General features: G+C 42.9%; 1 protein-coding gene across 1 annotated transcript in view; it reads left to right on the top strand.

Moving 5' to 3' along the window:
* Window positions 1-20,885, top strand: part of LOC130122026 (macrophage mannose receptor 1) — a 50,768-nt gene that overhangs the window by 25,953 nt on the left and 3,930 nt on the right. Inside the window, exons 29-46 of the mRNA XM_056291043.1 lie at window positions 1,149-1,322; window positions 1,684-1,838; window positions 2,495-2,608; window positions 2,792-2,907; window positions 3,616-3,770; window positions 4,005-4,207; window positions 5,685-5,862; window positions 6,017-6,241; window positions 8,730-8,899; window positions 9,543-9,613; window positions 9,731-9,831; window positions 10,537-10,656; window positions 16,982-17,119; window positions 17,221-17,375; window positions 17,598-17,697; window positions 18,216-18,451; window positions 18,735-18,921; window positions 19,073-19,318. Of these exons, the coding sequence (XP_056147018.1) occupies window positions 1,149-1,322; window positions 1,684-1,838; window positions 2,495-2,608; window positions 2,792-2,907; window positions 3,616-3,770; window positions 4,005-4,207; window positions 5,685-5,862; window positions 6,017-6,241; window positions 8,730-8,899; window positions 9,543-9,613; window positions 9,731-9,831; window positions 10,537-10,656; window positions 16,982-17,119; window positions 17,221-17,375; window positions 17,598-17,697; window positions 18,216-18,451; window positions 18,735-18,921; window positions 19,073-19,318 (2,844 nt within the window). The remainder of the gene's footprint in view (window positions 1-1,148; window positions 1,323-1,683; window positions 1,839-2,494; window positions 2,609-2,791; window positions 2,908-3,615; window positions 3,771-4,004; window positions 4,208-5,684; window positions 5,863-6,016; window positions 6,242-8,729; window positions 8,900-9,542; window positions 9,614-9,730; window positions 9,832-10,536; window positions 10,657-16,981; window positions 17,120-17,220; window positions 17,376-17,597; window positions 17,698-18,215; window positions 18,452-18,734; window positions 18,922-19,072; window positions 19,319-20,885) is intronic.

Below are 20,885 nucleotides of genomic sequence, written 5' to 3'. Positions count from 1 at the left end.
TCCCATCAGAGTGTGTTTGGTAAAACAGGGGCGTAACATTTTCCTCTGCTAAATAGTACTGTGGCGAGCTAGCGTGGAAGGAGGCGGAGATTCCTTTTTAATGGCAACTCCCATGCCCCATACACCGCACGACCCTGGGAATGCTCTTTTATTTGCACACAGAACAGAACTACAACACAATGATTCCCCCCTGAGGTCACCACTGGAGACGTCAGTCTCAGTCACAGTCCCACAGTCAGTCAGTCAGTAAAATGGTCGTCTACTTAGTCCGAGTCGAACCTCCAAACAAACAACACAACCACCATAACCATAACATGAACACAACATAACTAAAACAACGATTTTAACATAAACATTAACAGTCCCATGAGCCCTTGGCCTTCCCCAGCACAGAACCACCGACCATCAGAGTGAACGCTCTCTCCAGTTGCTACTACATAGCCCCCACATGAGGGGTCAGTTGTCCTCAATGACCCCATCACACAACACATAATCCCCCAAATGTCCAGGGTGCTGTCGCTGGCGCACAGATCACCCGGGGCTCACAGGAAGCACAAGTGGAGGAGAGTTACTCTCATCGGTGCATGGGGTACTGCTGTCACCCCCCTTCCCAATGACAGGCAGAGCAAAAGGGTGGTATGGGGGGAGTCTGTCCTGGTGCAGCACCACTATGCACCTCCGGCCGGGCATGTCCACCTGGTACACCACCTCAGACAGCCAGCCCACGACCTCGCCGGGCCTCTGCCTGTGGCTGTGAAGCTTCGGGGAAATCCCCTTTTTGCAAACGGGACAATAGACCCATACCTTGTCCCCTCGCATGAAGGCCTGCCCAAGGCACGATGTGTCATAGGTGCTCCTCTCTCGCATTCCGGAATTGCGCTGGGCCCAGCGGGCATTTGCGCTGGGCCCAGCGGGTGCTTGACTAACATCTCAGAATGGATGGCAACACACCACCTGAAGCTCAATCTGGACAAGACAGAGCTGATAATAAAACAAAACACTAAAACAAAAAAAAACAAAAACAAACTGAATTGCATTTTTGTGTTAACATTATGTAATGCTACATTATGCCACGTTCAATCCGGTATATAATATTTTAACGTGTGTTGTCTGACTAGTATCATAATGTTTATCAAATCTCTTTGTAGAATTAAGATGTCCAGAATCTGACTGGTATGAATTTGGAGAGTTTTGCTACAAGCCTTTTGAAGAGAAGAAGACATGGAACAATGCACATGATGCTTGTCGGGGTCTTGGGGCTGAGCTAGTGTCTGTCCTCTCAATGACAGAACAGAATTGGTTGGAAAGTTATCTCTACTTGGGTAAGGACTTAGAAAAGTAGCAGGTTAAAGTCTCTATGTCAAGGCTATTTCAGTCATCAGTCAGAAATAAGTAACCCTTCAAATCAAGTGTCACTGAATCCCACCTGTATAAATAAGAGATCACTCATTAACACATTCATGAACATTGATTCAACCCCTGCTACTGTGTGTCAGATTTCATTAGGTGATCGAGGAGTACTTGTATTGTTTGTAAGGCATTAGCACAGTAATACAATGTATTCATCATTTATTGAGCAATTATTATGTAAACCCCTTGTGAAGTAGCAGACTTTTCCTGGAGCACTGCAAGATGTCAGGGATAATGTAGATTTCAGACCTTTTTTTTCTGGTTGTATAACAGCTACCAGTGATGTGTGGACTGGTTTAAATGACCTGGTAGTACCTGGTATGTTCACTTGGTCTGACAAACACATGGTTACATTCACCTACTGGGCACCAGGAGAGCCCAACAACCATGATGGCTTCAAAGAGGACTGTGTTGAGATGCTTCATCAGGTGAGAAGAAAGACTGCTTATCTTAAAACCTTCAAAACATGCATTGCTTCCCTTAGATGTATACTCGTACAAATGTTTCTTCCTTGGGGGGAATTGCTAAAAATACATTATCTACCCATCGTTTAATTTCAGTATAAAAAAGCATGGGGGCACCCGGGTAGCGTGGCAGTCTATTCCGTTGCCTACCAACACGGAGATCGCCGGTTCGAATCCCCACGTCACCTCCGGCTTGGTCGGGCGTCCCTACAGATACACTTGGCCGTGTCTACGGGTGGGAAGCCGGATGTGGATGTGTGTCCTGGTCACTGCACTAGCGCCTCCTCTGGTCAGTCGGGGCGTCTGTTCAGGGGGGAGGGGGAACTGGGGGGAATAGCGTGATCCTCCTACACGCTACGTCCCCCTGGCGAAACTCCTCACTGTCAGGCGAAAAGAAGCGGCTGGCGACTCCACATGTATCGGAGGAGGCATGTGGTAGTCTGCAGCCCTTCCCGGATTGGCAGAGGGGGTGGAGCAGCGACCAGGACGGCTCGGAAGCGTGGGGAAATTGGTTGGATGCAATTGGGAGGGGAAAAAAGGGGGGGAAGCATGCATAATTTAGGTTTCATTCGTCATTCATCAAAATGTTAAATGGTAATTGCATAGTATTTCTATTTCAGAATGGAAGATGGAATGATGTGACTTGTACTGAACTCAATACCTACATTTGCAAAATGCCCAAAGCCCATTACCCGCTGCCCTCTGTAAAGCCCACTGTGTATGGATGCCCTCAGGTAGTACAAAGGCCTACCTTGTTTGTTTACTCCCTACCCATACTTAGAAAGGCATATTGCATAATGGTAAAATTCCTTATTGAACACACAAGGTTTTGATATTTGCCGAGAGGGTCATGGTGCTTCACTATGTTAGGGCAATAATGCGTTGAAAAATAGATTCACGTCTTCACTTTGCGACAGGGTTGGGACGCATATGGCTACTCGTGCTACTTGATGGAGGAAACCAGCAGAACATGGTCTGATGCTAAGGCTTTCTGTAAGGGACAGGGTGGCTTCTTGCTGCATATTGGAGACATGTGAGTTTGACAGGAACCTAATCATGAAGCTACCTTGATGGGAGGAACACAACACTACCCCTTTTCAATCATATATGTTGTACTGTACATCTTCATCCAGCTCTTTGAAAAAGAATTGGTCATCTGACTTTGGGATGTAAAAATAATCCCTGACTAGGTTTCAGATTAATTCTGTAACCCTTTTGATATCTTATATTTTTTGTTTTTTTCTTCCTCCAAGGGAGAAGTTCCGTTTTGACCCCCTGGTTAGGGAATAGGTCAGCCAGCTATAGTACAGTTCTCCTTGAACATATAGGGGTTGCATATTTTTTTCATGAAGGAAAGCTCCCCTAACCCCAGATCATCTTGACAGCCCAGACTATCTTGTAGACTGCAATGAACTTTTCCCTCAACTGCCCTAAACTCTTCCTTGTTGTACCCCCCTTTCCCATGTCCACAGGCTCCTTGTGGCTTCTTATATCAAATTCAAAGACCAGCCTCCCAAATGAGCAGTGCCCCCATACCTTAGTAGCTACCAGTACCTTCCAGCACATTCTCGCTTTCTGTCACAACAAGCACATTTCTCTTTTTTTCTTGAACAAGCCATGGCTTGATTTAGGCTCTTCTCCATCTAGACTGTAATAATGAGCAGTTATAAACTATCCTTAGGTTTTTTTGCCCATCACTGATTAGTATTAAAAGTATTATCTTATCAATGTTTTACTTCAGTTATGAGCAGTCACATTTCACAGTGATGCTCTCTGGGAAAACTGGCTTTTGGTGGATTGGCTTGCGGGCCAGAGGAGGGGCAGGTGGAGGGATAGACTACATCTGGGACAATGGCGATCCTCTAACCTTCACTCACTGGGACAGGGGCCAGCCAGGTACAACCTCAAGCTTAATCATAACACCAATTTGAGGGCAGCATATTGGATGTCTGATGTCAAGTATAAAAGGACATACCACATGGTATTCTGTAAAATATTTAGTGGAGAAATTTAGTTTACATACACACTTTTTAGTATTGGTCCTATCATTATCACCATTTCTTTTCTCTTTGTGTCTAATTTTCACTAAACATCGATGCTATTTGAAGCCCTGATCTTATCTTTCCTTAGATAATGGGGACGCTACTTGTGTAGCTATGTCTACAGCCACAGTTGGTGGTTTCTGGGATGACAAGTCATGCTTGGAGCAATCCTCCTTCATCTGTGAGAAACACAGGCCTGATATCAGCCCTCCACCAAAGCCCCCGACTCCTCCTGGACATGGCTGTGCTGATGGATGGGGAGGCTTGCCATACTTCAGAAACTGTTACAAGGCAATTCTGTTTCTATTACCACATCTATTAACAGCGTGGCATTGTAAACATCCAGAACATTCAGTCAGTGGTGGAGAGTGAACCATTCGATCCCTATTAGTTACTCTTTTATAGTGAATACAAATACACAGCCTGAAATGATAAAATAATAACCCCGGGTTTCCGGGTAGCCTGGTGGTCTATTCCGTTGCCAACCAACACGGAGATCGCTGGATCGAATCCCTGTGCTACGTCCGGCTTGGTCTGGCGCCCCTACAGACACATTTGGCCATGTCTGCAGGTGGGAAGCTAGATGTGGGTATGTGTCCTGGTCGCTGCGCTAGCGCCTCCTTTGGTCAGTCGGGGTGCCTGTTCGGGGGGGGGGGCAACTGGAGGGGAATGGCGTGATCCTCCCACGCGCTTCGTCCCCCTGGTGAAACTCCTCACTGTCAGGTGAAAAGAAGTGGCTGGTGACTCCACATGTATCGGAGGAGGCATGTGGTAGTCTGCAGCCCTCCCCGGATCGGCAGAGGGGGTGGAGCAGCAACTGGGATGGCTCAGAAGAGTGGAGTGATTGGCTGGATACAACTGGGGAGAAAAAGGGGGGAAAAATCCCCAATAAATAAATAAACAAAATAAAAAAATATATATCCCATCCATATACAGAAATAATGAGATGCAGATGATATGTTGCTACTTTTGGAAATGTGGCTTTCAGAACAAGTACTCATATCCTTAATCGTCACCCTATTGTTAGACAGACCGAAATTGAATCTATTTTCCAACACCATTTGTTTCTCTAATCATCGTGTATTTTTGTATTGTCTTTCTACTGAAAGAAAAAATAAATGTAAAAGGCAGAATTCAGTTTTTCTATTTTTCTTTTTAAAGAGCTCCACCTAGTTCAGCTTCTCACAAATTATATTTTTTCTTATACTCATGATGTCATCAGATTTGTTCATTTACAGACAGCCTATCAAACCAAATCATCAAAATATTAAACCGCGCCCATCCTTACAGCCAAGCCTTGCTTGTACTTCTCAATCAAAGGCCAGCTCATGAATATTAATGAGGACCAGACCACTCCCTCACAGTTCTCGAAACAACTGAGAACAGCTACAGATAATGGTATTAAAAAACACAATAGCTATTATTTACAAATAAAATATCGTTGCTGAAGGTTTGATTATGCCGTGTTCAATATTTTTAGAAAATGCAAAGTTAAATCTGATAATTATTTTGGTCCAACTTTAATATTCAGTGTTCTCATTTGAATATTGACACTACCTGCCTGACTACTTAGTTGTTTACTCTGTCCAGAGGATTTCTTTTGTTTTACTCACTCTATTACAGTCAAATAGGACAAACATTTTTAATCATTTAATACTATACTGCATTGAGAGTACTTTGGTTGCTTTGCAAGGACTCTTTACCAAACCTAAATTCAACTGGACTCATAAATTACAGATTTTCACACGTTCATCTCTTTGTGCTCCAGCTCTTCCATAATGTAGACTACCATCAGAAAAAGAGTTGGGGTGCAGCACGTGAAGACTGTTTGTCCAGAGGGGCCGATCTAGTCAGCATCCACAGCCAAGAGGAAGAAGCATTCCTTGCTCTTTACAGCAATGCTTCCAGCAAATGGATTGGCCTCAAAAACAACCCAACAGAGGGAGGTAGGTGCTATAAATAAAATTTTGCTTGCTTGCTATTTGTGTGACGGCACATGTGGGTCTACATGTTTAGGGTGCAGTTTTGTAGTCGTGAAATGGCAATCAATCTGACTAAATGTTGATAACTGCACACTCACATGGCAATCCAATCTTCAAGGTTATTCCTGGAGTGATAACACACCTCTGGCCCATACTAACTGGGGTCCTGGGGAGCCAAACAACCACGAGGGCCGTGAGGACTGTGTGGAGATGGTGACCAACATTAATGGGACCTACTCCTGGTGGAATGATCTGAACTGTGATGCCCATCAGGACTGGATATGTATGATTTCCAAAGCAAAAGATCCCATTGAGCCCCCAGCACCTCCATCACCAGTTCCAGGTAAATAATTTCATGGTCCCCGTCCCCCCAGTAGAGTCGTGTAATTGATCTGGCTCCAAAACAGTGCTAACATTCAGTTACATTTTATAAATTTATGAAGACAATTCACATAATAATTACCAGCCTTCACATCACTTCACCTGGCGCTCTATGATCATTCAGCTGTTGAAATGGTGCTTGCTAGCCTAATTTGGTTTATGGAAGTGATGATTTTCTTAGACATAATCTGTAATGGTGTTGTAGTTAGGCCTCATACAAGCCATTTATGATGGAAATAATGATATTTATCGTAATAAAAATAATAATTAATGATAATGGATTACATTTATCTAGCACTTTTTCTAGACACCCAAAGCATGACATGTTGCATTGAGATGTGAGTTGCATTCAGATTTGAGCATCAGTGCAAGGGCTAGTATGGCATTTGTAGGCCCATGTCTGTCTATGTATGGTTGTATTATGGTGTATGGTTTTTGGTTGGGTCTTACAGTTTTCTGTAGTCTATGTGTTGAGGATGTACTTTAGCAATAACTTCATGTAAATCTATTCCCATAGTAAATTTAACTTTTACGTGTAAAGTGGGAGGAGGGGGGCACTTTAAGCATGGTCACCTTAGGCCTAGGGCAAGACACATTGTTAATCCAGGCCTGTCTGTGGAAGGACAGACAGACAGACAGACAGACAGACAGATACTCCTTCCATTTTAGCTAGATTATTATTGTTTTGAGGAATTTTGAAATGTATATAGTTATTATATTAAAGAGTAATGAGCATGCGTTTAGAAAGCGTTTTTAGAAGCATTTTCAATGTCATTCACTCATGCGTCTCGCGGAACAGATAGCTTTTTTTTACATTTATTTATTTACCCCTTTTCTTCCCAATTGAACCCGGCCAATTACCCCACTCTTCCGAGCCATACTGGTCGCTACTCCATCCCCTCTGCCGATCCAGGGAGGGCTGCAACGACCACATGCCTCCTTCGATACTTGTGGAGTCGCCAGCAGCTTCTTTTCACCTGACAGTGATGATTTTGACCAGTGAGACATAATGCATGGGAGGATCACGCTATCCCCCCCGAACAGGTGCCCCGACTGACCAGAGGAGGCGCTAGTGCGGCGACCAGGACACATACCCACATTTGGCCACCCGCAGTCACGGCCAATTGTGTCTGTAGGGACGCCCGACCAAGCCGGAGATAACACGGGGATTCGAACCAGCGATCCTCGTGTTGTAGGCAACGAAATAGACCACCATGCCACTCGGATGTCCCAGCTTCCATTTTATTAAATGTATCAATCCACATGACCCCCTGCATTTTTTTACCCTTCGAGTCTATTTTTGCCACATTTAGTGAAGTGTAATTTGCACAGACAGCTGTTTAAATCACACAAATATCCCACTGTATGTGTTTTGAATTTATTAATCGTATCTATACATTGATTGATCAAGGCCCCCAGTCTGTCTGAGTTTGCCTGTTTCGGTACAGGCAGATTCCCTCCACTCACTACGGTGGGTGTGGAAATAAAATCAACCAGTGCATACAAACACTGTTGATTTCTTCTCACGGAGCCAACATGAAAACTACTTTGGTTCAGTAAATGTCTGCTCTCAGTCAGCCTGGTGAAGGCAGGTTAGCTGGCCGCTGTCCACTCAGCTGCCCAGGAGCTGCTGCTGACAGACAGCTGAGGTGGCCAGAGATGTCCAAACGCAGACAGCAGAGTCAGAATGGATTGGATGACAGAACGCTTACTCACGTCTCACTTACACGCGACTCAGCCTCGCTCACATCTTGCGTCCGTCCCTCTCAGGTCGTCCATGAGTGAGTGAGTGAGTGACCACAAGTTGCGATGCATAGCCCACGGCGGCAGTTGCACGGTGCCGTGGGAGAATCATTAATTTTTAAAATGTAATCCTGAAAAATAATCCGTTTTGAAAAGTTGTATGGGTAATCTGATTACATCTATTTTTCTGTAATTGTATTGGAATACAGTTACATTTTTTTTGTATTCCGTTACTCCCCAAGCCTGTATATAACAATTCAAAATGCCTATCTTTTGGGTCAAATTCTCTGTGAAATATGATGAAATGATTTATGGCACACAGATACATAGCGACAATTACAGATACATTATCTCAACATTGTAGATCCCGCAAACACCTGTTTTTCAAAAACACCACTGTATCTCTTGTTGTTTTCTTCAAATCAAATGCATAAAATACCAGAGGGTGAATTTACATCTTTGTGAAAAGAGGCAATGATTAATGTTTGATGAGATCGTTCCTCTATGAAACACTGCTGCTTTTGTCCACAGGGGCGCGCAAAGTCAACAAAAAGCCAAAAGCCCCCGTAGCAGCTTTACCTATCATGTCTGAAAAATAGATTAGCCCTATTTTTGAGAGAGACTGGAAAAGCCATACCCAGTGACATGACATGAAAGACTTGTTCTTATCACTGACACTGTTTGGTTTCTCATCTGTTTTACCTCAGCTCCTGAGTGCGGTGCCAACCCGGGCTGGAGGAAGAATAATAACATCTGCTACTACTACAATGACACTGACATTGTGGACTTTCATACTGCTTTGAAACGTTGCTATGAAGAGAAGTCAATTCTTGTCTCCATCCTAAATAAGGAGGAACAGGCATATGTTAACTCCATGGTACACCATCACATTTTACAACTAAGAAGTCTGATCTGATAACATATTTCCATCAGAAATATTATTTGAGGGGGTGTCTTGTGTAGTGTGGCAGTCTATTCCATTGCTTACCAACACGGGGATCACCGGTTCAAATCCCTGTGTTACCTCTGGTTTGGTCAGACGTCCCTACAGACACAACTGGCCATGTCTGCGGGTGGGAAGCTGTATGTGGGTGTGTACCTCCTCTGGTGGGTTGGGGCGCCTGTTCAGAGGGGAGGGGGAACTGGGGGGAATAGCGTGATCCTCCCATGCACTGCGTCCCCCTGGCGAAACTCCTCACTGTCAGCTGAAAGAAGCGGCTGGCGATGGTACATGTATCAGAGGAGGCATGTGGTAGTCTGCAGCCCTCCCTGGATTGGCAGAGGGGGTGGAGCAGCGACCGGGATGGCTTGTAGAGTAGGGTAATCAACCAATTGCAATTGGGGAGAAAAAGGGGAAAAAATGTTATTTGAGCTAAAATATGAGGAACGCCGTACTTCTCATATGATCTATTTTTTCAAGAACACACACTATTCTGAAATGATTCTAAGCAAAATTATTTGTATGTTAAAGATTAAAATGTGTCTGTTAAAATGTGGTGTTTGATGTGTTGGTATTCCAGGTGGGAACAGGGAAGATTGATGCAGCCTGGATTGGAATGAGGATGGTTGGCCTGACAGGTGGAGAATATATGTATGTCCATTTCAAATATATTTGAATCATATTTAATTGGATTGAATTTACCTCGATAAAGTCTATCCAAAACATTCAAGGGTGCTTCTCTCAATTTTGTTTTGATTTCCTACAAAGATGGGTAGACTTTTCTCCAGTAACTTATACTCACTGGGGTCCAGGTGAGCCCAACAATGCCAATGGAGAGGAACAGTGTGTACAGATGAACAGACATCAAGGTATTCTACAATTTATTAAAAAAACAAACAAGAAAACAAAGCTTGTATATTTCTTTGCATGAGCCCTGTTTACAGAATTAACTCTTGGATGATAGTAATTTGCCAGACCTCGAGTATGGACTCAGTTTTGAGTCTAGTCTTCAGTCTGCATTTTGAGAGTCTCGGTCTCATCTCGGACTTCACAGCATAATGGCATGGACTTCACTCAGTCTCCTGACATTGCAGACTTGTGATAATTTTGCAAGACCTTCTGAATAAAAGACGTTGGTTTTTATGTTTCAATGAATATTAAACTACCCTTAAAGAAAAGGTAAAGTGCAATCCAACCTAATCTTTTTCTAATTCTTTTATTATGAATATCTCTCAAACGTTTGAAAGTTGGAATCTGAAACATGCCCTCCTTGGTGGAAGAAAAAAAAGGTGCAATAAATACTATGGTAACATGAAATGTTGACTTTTCCTACAACGGTAGGCTTCTAAAGTTACAGTCATGGGGTATAATTGGACTTGCACTGTCAGTTTTTACATTACTTTTGGCCCCATTGGTCTTTAATTGGACTTGGGATCTTAAAGTCTTGGACTGGACTTAATTTGATAAATTTTCATCTTGGACATGACTCGGACCCATCTCCCTAAATACTTGGTCTGGACTTGTTCTTGGTTTGGGTGGTCTTGGGTAAAACCATTGATCTCTGTCTAATCAAGGTGGATGGAATGATGCCAATTGCGGTAGAGCAGGTGCAGGTTATGTCTGTAAGAAGTACCCTGGAAAAGACCACACCCCTCCTCCACCCACACAGCCATGGGAGGGCAACTGCCCTGCAGGTAACACACACACACACACACACACGCACATACATTCACGGACAAACATTTGATAAACACAAACAGTATAAAAGAGCTGCGGGATTTGTGATGTGTTACTCAGTTCCATCAATTTTATTTCTAGATCACATTTGAAAACAGCCTACAATGGCCATAGCTTTGTAGAACATCAAATTAAAGCAAATATCTCCAATTTGTGTCCTATTTGCTGTACTCCCGTTGGTTTTAACTCTGCTTTGACACCAAATAATTGTGGCCTGTTGAATGTGAGATCTCTGGGTAATAAGTCCTTTATCAATAATGCTTTTATTGTTTCTAATAATCTGAACTTTTATGATTCTGAGACATGGCTGTCCCCAGGGGACAATGTTCCCCTGATTGAGGCTAGGCCTGCTGATTTTTCCATATTTTCATATTCCCAGGCCCTCTGGTAGAGGGAGTGGCCTAGCTGTTCATTATAAATTAGGTCTTAAGTGACATCCTGTTACTTTTGGTAATTTTATCTCCTTTAAGGTTTTATGTTTTTTAATCACTGCCCTTCTTCCTTCATGCTGCATCTTAGTTTATAGGTCCCCTAATTCAGTTTTATTTCTGAGTCTTCTGACCTTCTATCTATTATCATGCCAAAATATGACAGAGTGCTTATTCTTATTCTTGGTGATTTTAATATTCATGTGTATTGTCCTTCCCATTCCGACTTCCCATTTTTTGGATCTTATAGACTCCTTTAGCCTCATTCAATCTGTTAAAGGGGCCACACATTTCAAAGGTCACATTTTAGACATTGTACTCTCATCTGGTTTCTTGCTCGAGTGTCTTAATCTGGTGGATATGCTTGTAACTGACCATAAAGCTGTCGTTTTCAAAGTCCCACCGCAGCTCACTATTCGTAGTCACTATCCTAAAACATGCTCTCACACTGTCAACACTGACTCTGCAGTTAAATTCTGTGATGCTTTTAATTCATCATCCCTTAATCCCTCTATTACCCCCCCCCAGCCCAGATGCACTGTTACATTTATTCAGTGATAAGTACCTAACCATCCTTGACCAAATCGCACCATTTAAAACTAGTAAAGAAAAATCAGATAACCTCCCTTGGCTGAAAGATCACACTCATGCCCTTAGAAGACTAGAAAATCAGAACGACAACAAGTCTGAATTAGCACATAATACCCTTAAAAATTGAATGTTAATTTAACAGAAGGCAGTTAAGGATGCGAGATCAGCATACTTTTCTGAACTGATATCAAGAAATAACCATGATTCTAAAGTTATCTTTAGAGTAATTGAGTCTGTTATTAATGGTCCCTCCACTTCTTCTTTTTTTTAACCTGATGTGGAGTTGTCCAAAAAAATTCTCATTCATTTTGTAAATAAGGTGGCGAATATCAGGTCCCAAATCCAGCCTGGCCCTTGCATTCCCCCATGTTAATTCTGCCTCTTTTACCCAGTTCCAACCAATTACAGTTTCAGTGTTAGAGAGTACAGTCTCCAATATGAACTCCTCCTCCTGCCTCTTAGACATCATTCCCACTAAGCTGCCTTTGACACAATCGATCACAGCATCCTCTTATATCACTTAGGGCTTGACTCTTAGTGTATTACACTCTTGACCCACAGAACTTTTTCTGGTGTTCTGAGTAAGTACTTCCTTGATGGCTCAGTTGAGTTGTGGTGTCCCTCAAGGCTCAGTTCTTCACCCCTAACTGTTTTCTATATACATGCTGCCCCTTGGCCAGGTCATTCAAAATCATGACGTGTTTTACAATTTCTATGCTGACAACACTCAGTTATACATGCCACTAAAACCCACAGATCCTAGTGCCGTAGCAAATTTCACAACTTGCCTGCCTGACATTAAATCCTGGATGTCCAAATTTTTTTTTTTTAATTTAATGATGTTTAATCTGAGGTCATTCTGTTTGGTTCCCCAAATTCCATCAGCCCTTTTGTTACTAATCGTGGTGGTCTGTCAGGTAGTCATAAGCAGGCTGCTAGGAATCTTGGGGTAATATTTGATGCTAACCTCGGTTTTGATAATCAAATCAAACATGTTGTCCTGTCATGCTTTTTCCAGCTCAAGGTCCTCTCTAAAATTAGGTCATTTTTATCAATTGCCGATCTGCAAAAAGTTGTACATGCTTTTATTTATTCTCGGCTTGACTATTGCAATGCACCTCACTCAGGTATCAGCAAGGGCTCCCTCCACCATCTGCAGTTAGTATAAAATGCTGCTGCTCGGCTCATTACCGGGACAAAGACGCATGACGTGTCTGTGAATGTTCTCATTCATCCAGGTCATGGTTATCCAAAGGAGTTGAATCAAGTGCAACTGGACTTGGTATATATCCATGAAGACGTTTCGCCTCTCATCCAAGAGGCTTCCTCAGTCGTGCATTTCTGACTAGACCAAGCTAGTCTGACTGGCTGGTGATGAGACTCAGAATTTATCCTCTAGGAGTCGTTGTCAGAGCTATTGATATGCGTGGCTCTTTGTGATCCGTTGTTTACCAACGCCCGTCGCAAACAGAGCCATAGATATGAGTGGCTCTTTTTGTGTATCGATGTTTGGCCACGCCCATCGTTATTGGAGCTATTGATATGCGTGGCTCTCCTGTGCTCTGATGTCCGGCCGCGCTCGCGCTATCGGAGCTATTGATTTGCATTTGTTTAGCAGCGACGGTCGTTGGGGGTGTTAGTTTCGACTTCATTATTCAGTGGTCATGAGAGTCGTTGGAGCCGTTAGTGACCGACTGTTGTTCTTGGAGGCTAGGCTTCTTGAGTCTCCTGGGTAGAGATGGAAGGACGGCATTGTAAGTGGGAGATAGGTGGTGTCGCAGACCTCCTCCTCTGTTGAGGGAGTGTGTCTTCTCCTTTAGTCTATCTACACCTAAAGGAGAAGACACACTCCTTTGAGGACAGCAAGGTACACATTTTGGACAGAGAAGATAGATGGTTTGAAAGAGGGGTGAAGGACGCCATCTATGCGAAACTGGAAAAACCATCCCTCAACAGAGGAGGACCATAGCCAGACTCATTCATGTTGCAGCAATCCTTCAAAGAAAAGACAGACAATGCAGAAAGGAAGGGATGGAAATGTTTCAAAGAAACGTCCAGCATAAGTGAGCTGCTGCAAGCCAAAGCTGTGATCATTCGCTCTGTCCAGCACAAAGGCTTCAAGGGGGAATTTAAATGTCTTGAAGACAGACAGACATGCCCCAAGCAAAACACACTCAAAAAGCTCAATCCGGCGGTCTGCGGTGGTGTAGCGGTCTAGCTTTGTGTCGATACAGTTGCCCACCGGGGACCGGGGTTCGCGCCCTGGTCTCGTCAGATCCAACTATGGCCGGACTCGATGAAGCAGCAATAATTGGTAACGCTGTCTTCGGGAGGGGGCGGGGTCGGCTTGTGTTCGTCACATGAATGCGTCTCTGTGTCTCGGAAGAAGCAGTGGTTTGGCCTGGATTCGCCTTGTCACGAAAGTGGCGAGGCGTCTCCTTCGAGACTGCTGGCCGGAGAGATGCAGTTGGCCAACGCATGCATGAATTTATATAAAAAGCTCAATCCGGTCATAGATAAAGATGTTCTGCTTTGTGTCAGAGTTTGTCTTTCTTTTGCTGACCTGTCGGAAGAAGAGAAGCACCCACTGATCATTCCACACAACCATCACATTGCCACACTAACTTGTGAGACACTGAACCTCCATTCACCACTGTTGGCCTTGATGTCTTTGGACCATGGTCTATCATGAGACATTGCACAAGAGGAGGAGTTGCGGAGAACAAATGCTGGGCTGTGATTTTTACATGCATATCTACCAGAGCAGTGCATATTGAACTGATTGAAACATGTCAACAGACAGCTTTATCAATTCACTCAGAAGGTTTTTCTCGATTCGTGGTCCAGCAAAACTTCTGCAGTTAGACAGAGGGACCAACTTTGTGGGAGCTTGTAAGCAGTTGGATATAAACTGAGATGACACAACAGTCGGAAGTACCTCGAGGAAAAAGGATGCTCCTGGGTGTTTAATCTTCCTCATGCTTCCCACATAGGTGGCTCCTGGGAGAGGCTCATTGGAGTTGCCAGCCGCATTCTAGATGAAATGTTGCTCCAGACAGGACCAACTCATCTCACACATGAAGTCCTGAGCACTTTCATGGCAGAGGTGATGGCGATCTTGACTGCAAGACCCCTTGTGTCCATGTCAACTGACCCAGATATGCCTGCAGTACTCACCCCAGAGATGCTTCTTACTCAGAAGATTAGTGCTGTTTTAGCCCCATCTGGAAACTTTGGCACAGGTCATTGGAAGGAAAGCAGTGGAAGCAAGTCCAGTGTCTTGCTGACACTTTTTGGAAGAGATGGAAAGGAGAGTATCTGTCAACTCTACAGAGCCACAGGAAGTGGACAAAAGACAAGCCGAAAGTCAAAGAAGGAGATGTTGTCTTACTGAAAGACAGCCAGGCTCACAGAAATGAATGCCCAATGGGACTGGTCATTAAGGCTTTGCCAAGCAGTGACAAGAGGGTCCGCAAGGTAGAGCTGTGGGTTGTGAAGGACGGGACAGCCAAGGTGTTTCTAAGGCCGGTCCCAGAGATTGTAGTCCTTCTTTCAGACACGTGGTGAAAAGACTAAGAATGTAGTTGCCAGTCAATAGTCCCCTTCAAGTTTGGTTGTATCTGTCGTGATATAATGTTATATCAAGCCGGGAGTGTGCTGCCTTTCAAGTTAAGTTAGTAATTCAAATAAATTAGGTAAATAAGTTAGTTAAATAACCGGTCGGTTTGGCAGACATTATGGGCAGATTATTTTGATGCTTATGGCACAGGGGCTTATGGGAATGTGTTGCTACATATATAAATAAGTGCTCTGTCCGCCTCTGTGTTGCTCCTCTCCGTATCTTCTGCTATAGCTTAGCCTTTCTTCAGTCGAGCACAGACAAGCAAGACGGACTGATTAATACATGTTGTTGCTGAATGTATTTATGATATGCTTCTGCCTTGGAGACCATTTGTAAGTATGTAAATAATTATAAAACATTTTCTTAAGGAATGTCAAGTTGGAAACTTTTTCATCGTTTTGGTAAACATGTGCTCTGCTAGTTAGCATGCGCTCTGCTAGTTAGTAGTTACAGCAGTAGTTAGTCTGTTCACTAATGATTTTTTGATTTGTAGTTGTGGTAGTTGAGCTGTGTTTTCATACAGTATGTTGCTGCTTTATATTTTGGTAGAAATTGTGCATTTATGTGACTATGTGTATAATACTTGCTGTCAATATGACTGTGTTGATGTTTGTATATCAATTTAGTTTCTTATTTCTGTAATGTTTCAGTTTTACAAAACAAAAGCAAAAAAACCAAAAGAGGAAACAAGACTTCAAGACTAAAATACAAGAAAAGTCAAGACTTGCATGTTTATTGGCGGACTTTTGGATGTTAACTGGCTGTCTAGCTTTGCAGAAGAATACGCTGTGAGGGCAGTACATTAAGAGTGTAAAGACACAACTTTGGACTCTGGAAACTTACGATGGGCATTCATCAGTATTTATGACTTTTAACAGACAAAATTATTGTTCAGTTAATCAAAAAAGAAAGAGAAATTGATATTTGATTATGAAAATAATCATTAGCTGTGGGCGGCACAGTGGCACAGTGGTTAGTGCAGTCGCTTCACAGCAAGAAGATCCTGGGTTCAAGCCCCGGGGTAGTCCAACCTTGAGGGTCGTCCCGGGTCGTCCTCTGTGTGGAGTTTGCATGTTCTCCCCGTGTCTGTGTGGGTTTCCTCCGGGTGCTCCGGTTTCCTCCCAGTCCAAAAACATGTACCTAGGTCAGGTGAATCCGCTGTACTAAATTGTCCCTAGGAATGTGTGTGTGTGTGTGTGTGTGGGCCTTGTGATGGCCTGGCAGGGTGTCTCCCCATCTGCCGCTCAATGACTGCTGGAATACAGCAGTCATTGGGTGGCATCAGCCTCCCCGCGACCCTGAGAGCAGGATAAGCGGTTTGGATAATGGATGGATGGATCATTAGCTGTAGCCTAGTCATTAAGTGTTTTATTTCCAAATCAAAATTGCCCACCTAGCACAGATTATGTATCTATCAATCCTAGAGGAAGTATTCCTCCTTTGTGAGGTTTCTACTGTTTCTCTGTAGTGTTTCTTTTTCTGAATCGAGGGTTTAAGGATGGAGGGTGTCATTTACTCTATCAAACTGTTCTCATAGTGTTAATTTAAAGCCTTCTGACCAATTGTGATTTACAACTATAGAAATAAATTTGAGTTGACGTCTAATGTCCACTGAACCTTTTTGCTTTTGTCTTTGTGCAGGGTGGATGCTTTTTAGGAATAAGTGCTTCTTGTTCAGAGGGCGCAAAAATGACATTAAAGCCAACTGGTCCTATGCTAGAAGTTGGTGCAAAGGCAAAGGAGGAGAGTTGGCAGTTATTGACAACCAATATGAGAATGGTAAGCTAAGCATAAAAAAAACCGTTTTTGGTGATTTTGTGATTCCAGTTTAAATAGGCAGGTCTAAGATTTGGTTCCTCTCCCTTATGTTTCCTTTCAAGACTTTGTGTCCAGCTACCTGAGGGACTTGGAGTTCCCTGCGTGGATTGGTCTTTCGGATGTCTTGTTGGAGAATCAGTATGCATGGAGTGATGGCATCAGCCCTGTACTGTACACCAACTGGAATAACAAGGAGCCCAACAATGCAGGAGGATCAGTGAGTTTCATGCTTTTTGGATACCAAACCTATTCTGAATGTAATGATCCTAACTGCACTTGTGATGATTACAGTATATGAAAAAAGGAATATAATTTGTTCTTGATATGTGGCGTTTATTACAAGTCCAAGTTTCAAGTTATCCAAAAATAAAATACAAAATCATTGTTAAAAACACCAAACAAAACAAAGCATAAAAAGCACATTTTTAATCTTCAACAGGAACACTGTGTTGCAATGACTCACAATTCCTTGGTTAGCGGGAAATGGAACGATGATGCCTGTCATAAGGAGAACAGCTTCGTTTGCTACAGGAAGAAATGTCAGTTTATAATTTGTTTACTTGTTTCTAACAATTGGAATTTAAATGCCTAAGTACAGCTAGAGTACCTCTAGTAATGCCAGGGACCAGATACCTCCATTCAGTCTTCTTGTCCAAAATATTTTTTGTCCACAGTTAGTGAATTTTTTCGAATCCATGAACGTTACTTTTTGAAGATTTTCAAATTTTCTTTTAATTATTTTGAGATGTTTATAGTATTTTTAGCTAATACATTGTGATTTTTAAAAAAAAATAATATGCACTGAAGAAAATTCACTGCATCAACCCTTATAGGCTCTATAAGCTTAATTGTTTGTTTGTGTAATGTGAATGAATGTGTCAGCTTCTAGCACACATTTCAGAAATTTGGAGTTTGATTGTAAGGTTATTTTTTTCATTCATCTTGAAGTCTATGTCTGAAGTACTCAGGCTGCATTTTTTTACTCGTGTTAATTAAATGAAATCCCCATTGAGGTCCAATTCACAGATGCTTTCCTATCTGCCTTTATGCACATTAGCAAGCAGTATTGACCCACCATCCCCAACCAAAAGCCCTTGCCCAGATGGCTACATGTCCTGGTACCAGAACTGCTACAAGCTGATGGAGGAGCCTATAACCTGGGATGCAGCTCAGAGGGCCTGTGAGCAGCAAGGGGGTAACCTAGCCAGCATTGACTTGAGCTATGACCAGGCCTTCATTGCTGGGGTCGTCCTCCAGGGGAAGGCTGATGCCTGGATTGGCCTCAGGCGTGAGGTACTGTCCTGTTGGAGAACCAAAACTCTTTACACTTTCTTCAAAGCAGGACTGATTGATTTTTAGAAACGACATGACACAAAAATATAAAGTGAGGGTACAAGGTCAGGAAATTTATATCATTCTTGTATTAGAAGTTAACTTAACAGATAATTCATAGTGATGTCACGAAGGTTGTTTTAATTGCAAATTGGTATTTTTTGATCGTGTTTGCTGAATCATGTAGTGTTATAATTGGAAAATGTACTAGTTGCTAATAAGTGACAAACACCTCTTAATCTAGGATGACACAGGTTCTTATAAGTGGACAGATAACTGGCCAGTTTTCTACACCCACTGGGGTCCAGGGGAGCCCAGTAACAACAAGGGTGAGGGCTGTGTGAGTATGCATGCTGACCTATATTTCCATGGAACGTGGAATGACACCAAATGTGACCAAGCCAAGCCTTATATCTGCAAGATCTCCTCAGGTAAAAATTTAGATTTGTCAAGAAAGCACCAACAAGTCTATTTGGTTTTAATATTAGACATTAGTCTTTGACTTTGTTATGTACAGAATAAACACACTATTACTGTGATTGCATTGACCATTACCTCTTGACAATTCTCATATTCTCACAGCGAAGCCCCCACCCACCCTTTCCCCTGGGGATGGGAAGTGTCTGCCGTACTGGAAACCATACGGACGCTATTGTTATTTTGTCTACAATGGTCAGGAGGGCTATTCTTGGCCAAATGCCCAACACCACTGCCAGTCAATCAAGGCAGATTTGGTGTCTATCCACAGCAGAGCTGAAGTGGAGTTTATCAGAACCCTCAATTATACCAAACATCACATCTGGATTGGTCTTACCAGGGACCGCAACTGTGAGTACAGAACTGGACTGAATAGCGATGACTGGTACGGTTTTTACATACTACTCATTGTCATGGACAAGAACAGCTAGTGTACAGATTGGTATATTTGGTATACCTGAAGCTGGCAAAAATGTATAAATAAAGCAAGCAAATGTAATCTAATTTACCTCTCTAGTAGCCCATCAGAGAATACTTTTATTATGGAAGAACCTATTGCCCCCATCACCTATTTCATGACTGTGAGGTAGAATGATCTTTTGGAGTTGGAAAAAAAAATCAAACTCTATATGAGATTCGACGGAAAAAATGTAGTCATTTGCAACCCCTGATCACTTACAGTGTCTTGCAAAAGTATTCAATCCCCTTGACAGTCATCACTAATTTTTGGATTATAAAAGATACTCACACATCTGTTCCTGAATAATATTATTTTTGTGAACCCATAAGCTCTAACAGCATGTTCCCAAAGACAAAATAAGTTATGTTTCGCTGACTTTTTCAAAATAAATTAAAAACTAAAATATAGTGCTTGCATTCAACACCCCACATATCAATACTTTGTATAGCACGCTTTTGCTACAATAACAGCCATGATTCTCTTGGGGTAAGTATGTACAAGCTTTGCACACGCTTCTGGTGTAATTTTTGCCAATTCTTCTAGGCAGAATTTGTACAGGTCTTGCAGGATGGTGGGATGGCGCCTCTGGACTGTGATTTTCAGTGTGTGCCACCGATTTTCAGTGGGGTTGAGGTCCGGACTTTGACTTGGCCACTCCAAAACGTTCACCTTTTTGTTGCTGCTTTAGCCTTGTGCTTAAGATCATTTTCCTGCTGGAAGGTAAACCTCCCAAGCTTCAGTTTTATGGTAGACTGCAACAGGTTTTTTTTCCCCAATATTTCCCTGTATATAGCTCTATCCATTCTTCCCTCAATTTGAACAAGGTTCCCAGTACCTGCAGTTGAAAAGCAACCCCATAGCATTATGCTGCCGCCGCCATGCTTCACTGTAGGGAGGGTGTTTTTTAGGGCATGAACAGTGTTAGGTTTGTGCCACACAACGCTTTGAGTTTTGGCCAAAAAGCTCAACTTTTGTCTCATCTGACCACAAAACCTTTACCCACATCCTAACTGGGTCTCTCTCATGCTTGGTAGCAAACTCCAAGTGTGCTTTTATATGCATAGTTTTGAGCAACAGCTTCTTTCTTGCCACCCTCCCATACGGGCCAAATTTATGGAGAGCCCATGATATGGTTGACTCATGCACATTTACTTAAGTTTCTGCCACTGACCTCTGGAACTCCTTCAAAGTGATTGCAGGATCATCTGTGGCTTTCCTCACCAGCTCACATCTTGCTCGGACACTAAGCTTTGAGGGACGGCCTGTCCGACAAAGTGTCTGGGTGATGTGATTCAGCTTCCACTTTCTGACAATGGATCCAACAGTGTCCCGTGGGACATCCAAACACTTGGATATTGTTTTGTATCCCTTTTTCGCCTTCTGCATTTTAATCACTTTGTCTCTTACTTCAGTATTATGCTCCTTTGTCTTCATTTTTTGATGGAGTTCATGCCCAGC

The sequence above is a fragment of the Lampris incognitus genome, chromosome 12 (genome assembly GCF_029633865.1).
Source record: "Lampris incognitus isolate fLamInc1 chromosome 12, fLamInc1.hap2, whole genome shotgun sequence".
Lineage (NCBI taxonomy): Eukaryota > Metazoa > Chordata > Actinopteri > Lampriformes > Lampridae > Lampris > Lampris incognitus.
Note: the sequence above shows the minus strand (reverse complement) of the source record. Positions and strands in the feature narration are given on the sequence as shown.